General features: G+C 34.8%; 1 protein-coding gene across 1 annotated transcript; it reads left to right on the plus strand.

Annotated features, from left to right (window-relative positions):
* Positions 1–221: 221 nt before the first annotated feature.
* On the plus strand, positions 222–3,086 carry LOC143051075 (uncharacterized). The gene is made up of 4 exons (XM_076224117.1): positions 222–937; positions 1,880–2,003; positions 2,374–2,490; positions 3,042–3,086. The coding sequence occupies exons 1-3, from the start codon at positions 857–859 to the stop codon at positions 2,475–2,477; spliced, it is 309 nt and encodes a 102-aa protein (XP_076080232.1). The 5' UTR covers positions 222–856; the 3' UTR covers positions 2,478–2,490; positions 3,042–3,086.
* Positions 3,087–3,327: the final 241 nt, after the last annotated feature.

The raw sequence follows: 3,327 nt of genomic DNA on the forward strand, positions 1-3,327 counted from the left end.
GTGCACATTAACTTCGCGGCCAAAGCGATAAGTGGTCAGGCCATAAAATATAGTGTTACCCTTGTCCCTCACTCTGTCATTCCACATCAAACAATTGTACAGAGTATTTTTCAAAACCTCTTTTAGATATTATTGGGCTAATTTTTGGTATGTGAGTTCCGCATGATGAATTATAGTACAATATAAAATAGAAGATTTGGTGTAATTGCAAATGAGACAACTCTTCACAAGAGACATAATGACACAGAAATTAACAACATTAGGTCACCGTACGGCCTTCTACAATGAGCAAAGTCCATACCGCATATAGCGCTATAAAAGGCCCGAAATGACAAATGTAAAACAATTCAAACGAGAAAACTAACGGCCTTATTAATGTACAAACAAATGAATGAAAAACAAATATATAACACAGCAACAAACAACAACCACTGAATTACAGGCTCCTGACTTGGGACAGGCACATACATACATAATGTGGTGGTGTTAAACATGTTAGCGGGATCCCTACCCTACCCTTACCCGGAACAGTGGTATAACATAGGAACAATCTATAAAAATCGGTTGAAAAGGGCTTTACTCATCAGATCGATACAAATACAAATACATCTTACAAAAACAGAGTGGCTCAGCGCATATACATCCTAACGACAAAAAGACTATTAGTATAGATCTGAGAGTACTTGTTGTTACTGACAGCTAGTTCAAAGCTAATAACAACTAATAAAAAAACCATGCATCTAAGACTAAATTATCAATCATTAGACATAATGTAATTTTCTTTGAGCAGCAGAAAAGAAGAGTGGATTTCTCTCCAGAGGAGCAAAATACTCTAACACTGGAGTGGGAAAATGGTATGCGATCCACCGGTAAACTGTGCATTCCAAAAATTAAAGGAATGGCGGAGAAATTGGATTGTTCAATTGATAGAGTCAAGGTAAACACAGACCCTTTAAAACAAGTGGTGAATCAGGTAATCATTATAAATAAACAGATGTGGTATGAGTGCCAGTGAGACAACTCTCCATTCAAGTCACAATGTATTTAAAGTAACTATAGGTCAGTGTACGACCTTCAACATGGAGCCTTGGCTCACATCGAACAGCAAGCTAGAAAGAACCCAAAAATGTCCAGTGTAAAATAATTCAAACACGAAAACCAACAGTCTTATCTATATTGAAAACAAGAAACACCTATGAACCACACCAATAAATGACATCTACTGAACAACAGGCTTCTGCTAATGTTTTGGAAAGAAATTTCTGCCTCTTGCAAGAAACCTGCTTTGTTACTTTTGAAAGGTCAATATAAGGAGAAATTAAGATTCTCTGTCATGAGAAGCATACACTCAGTAACTGTAGATCAGTGAACGGCGATGACCATAAAACCTTTTGAAGTGAAGTCACGGTTTATTGGTGAACATTTTAATGACCAAATTTAATGAAGTCAACCGAAAAATTATCCAGAAATTATCTAAAATACACCTGTATTAAATCATTTTTTAAATTTACCATATATATATATAGTAGCATGGGTTCGAATCCCGGCGAGGGAAAAACCAAAAATTTGCGAAAGCAAATTTACAGATCTAACATTGTTGGGTTGATGTTTAGACGAGTTGTATATATATATATATATATATATATAGTAGAAATCAAAGAGTTCCTTGGTACATTATAATTTATTTCAAAATAAATTCAAATTGGCACGTTAAAATTACATTTTGAAAAAACTGTTAGCATTTGGGCCATTTAATAGCCGAAAGCTAACGCAAATTTACAGATCTAACATTGTTGGACTGTTATTTAGAGTCATTATATTTGTATTAATCAAATTTGTAAAGTAGCCAACATGATTTTTATTCAATTTTAACCTATAGATGTGGATTGGAAATACAAATGCTAGAGAAAGATATGTGGGTACTATAGATTACTCTAAAAAGAAAACAGCAACTAAGAGGGGGCCTTCAGCTTACAATATTGTAACTGGGGATATCCCAAGAGGTAAACATCTTAACAATATGTTTTATTTTATATATACATATACTAACTTCTGAACTAACAGACTAAGTACAACCACTCCTTAATGTTGTCCCTGTTTTAGTAAGTGCACATAAAAAAAACAAGTTCTCTTCAATGAAAATTTTAGAATAAAGAAAAAATATACTGAAAATAGCAGTCTTGTGATAAAGATCAATCACCTTATTTTGTCCATCATTATTTGTATCAATTATAAAACACAGTAGTATTTTAACTATCATTTGATCTTTTTTAAAAGCAGCTGTTTACTTTGTCGAAAACTATATTTATTTTGTTGCATGATTTATGATATGAGAAATAAATTTTCAGGAATTAAGAATACTTTTTTTTTAAGGTAACATGACTGGTAGCGAATACCTTAGAAAAGCAGCAGAGGTGTGGAGAGGAGCTAGTGCTGAGCAAAAACAGCTGGCAACAGAAAAGGCCAAAAAAAATTAAAATGGACCCTCTCCAAAATATCATCTTCGCTAGCCAAGGGTTACGATCCACTCCCGCTCTCTTCACCCTTGGCGGATTGAGATAATATTTCGGAGACACAAGGTAAGGATTTTTATTGGTTGCAGTAGATACTCGCTGCATCCAATCAAAAAGCGCCTATAACATGATCACGTGTAAATGTTGAAAGTGTTTGTAAACAATTGCCACGTGTTTATTGTGCAACAAGTCTTTACATCACTAAACATAGGACTATATTTAGTGACAACTTGCATGTTTTTAATCAACTAATAGAAGTTTCTGTGTATGTTTCATGCACAAATGCATGAATATTGACATATATTTTCGTTTCCGGCTTTACCAAGTGGTTAGAATCTAGACGCTACCGTGTTTTTATCTCCAAATTGAAAATTTCAAGTGCTACCATTGGTCAAGAATAATTTATTCGGAATGGGCGTGACTTTAAACTTCCGATAGATGGCGCAACATTGATATCACAAATGTTGGCTCAATCTGCCAAGGGTGAAGAGAGCGGGAGTGGATCGTAACCCTTGGCTAGCGAAGATGCAAAATATGGACTCAGAGCAGGCCATAAACCACCATCTGAAAATCTGTAAATTGTCATTTATTTATATATTATTATACTCCTCTTCTTTTTTAACTCTGCATGTCTGTCAATCCGTCTGTCCCTCCGTCCGTCCGTCTGTCCGTCAGTCCCTACAATCAAATTTTTCTCAGGAACTAAACATCGACGGTTTCTGAAATTTGGTATTGAGGTTTATATGAGGAAGCTATACCGTTTGATGCAATTTCAGATGCATCACTCAACAAATTCCTGTTTACTGAACACTTA

This window comes from Mytilus galloprovincialis, chromosome 11 (genome assembly GCF_965363235.1).
Source record: "Mytilus galloprovincialis chromosome 11, xbMytGall1.hap1.1, whole genome shotgun sequence".
NCBI lineage: Eukaryota > Metazoa > Mollusca > Bivalvia > Mytilida > Mytilidae > Mytilus > Mytilus galloprovincialis.

What these genes read in the sequence shown, in the direction of transcription:
- LOC143051075 (XM_076224117.1), top strand. Translation starts at nt 857, where the DNA reads ATGCGATCCACCGGTAAACTGTGCATTCCAAAAATTAAAGGAATGGCG. An exon ending in GTTCAATTGATAGAGTCAAG is followed by an intron (nt 938 to 1,879) that starts GTAAACACAGAC and finishes TTTAACCTATAG; the next exon opens with ATGTGGATTGGAAATACAAA. An exon ending in AACTGGGGATATCCCAAGAG is followed by an intron (nt 2,004 to 2,373) that starts GTAAACATCTTA and finishes TTTTTTTTTAAG; the next exon opens with GTAACATGACTGGTAGCGAA.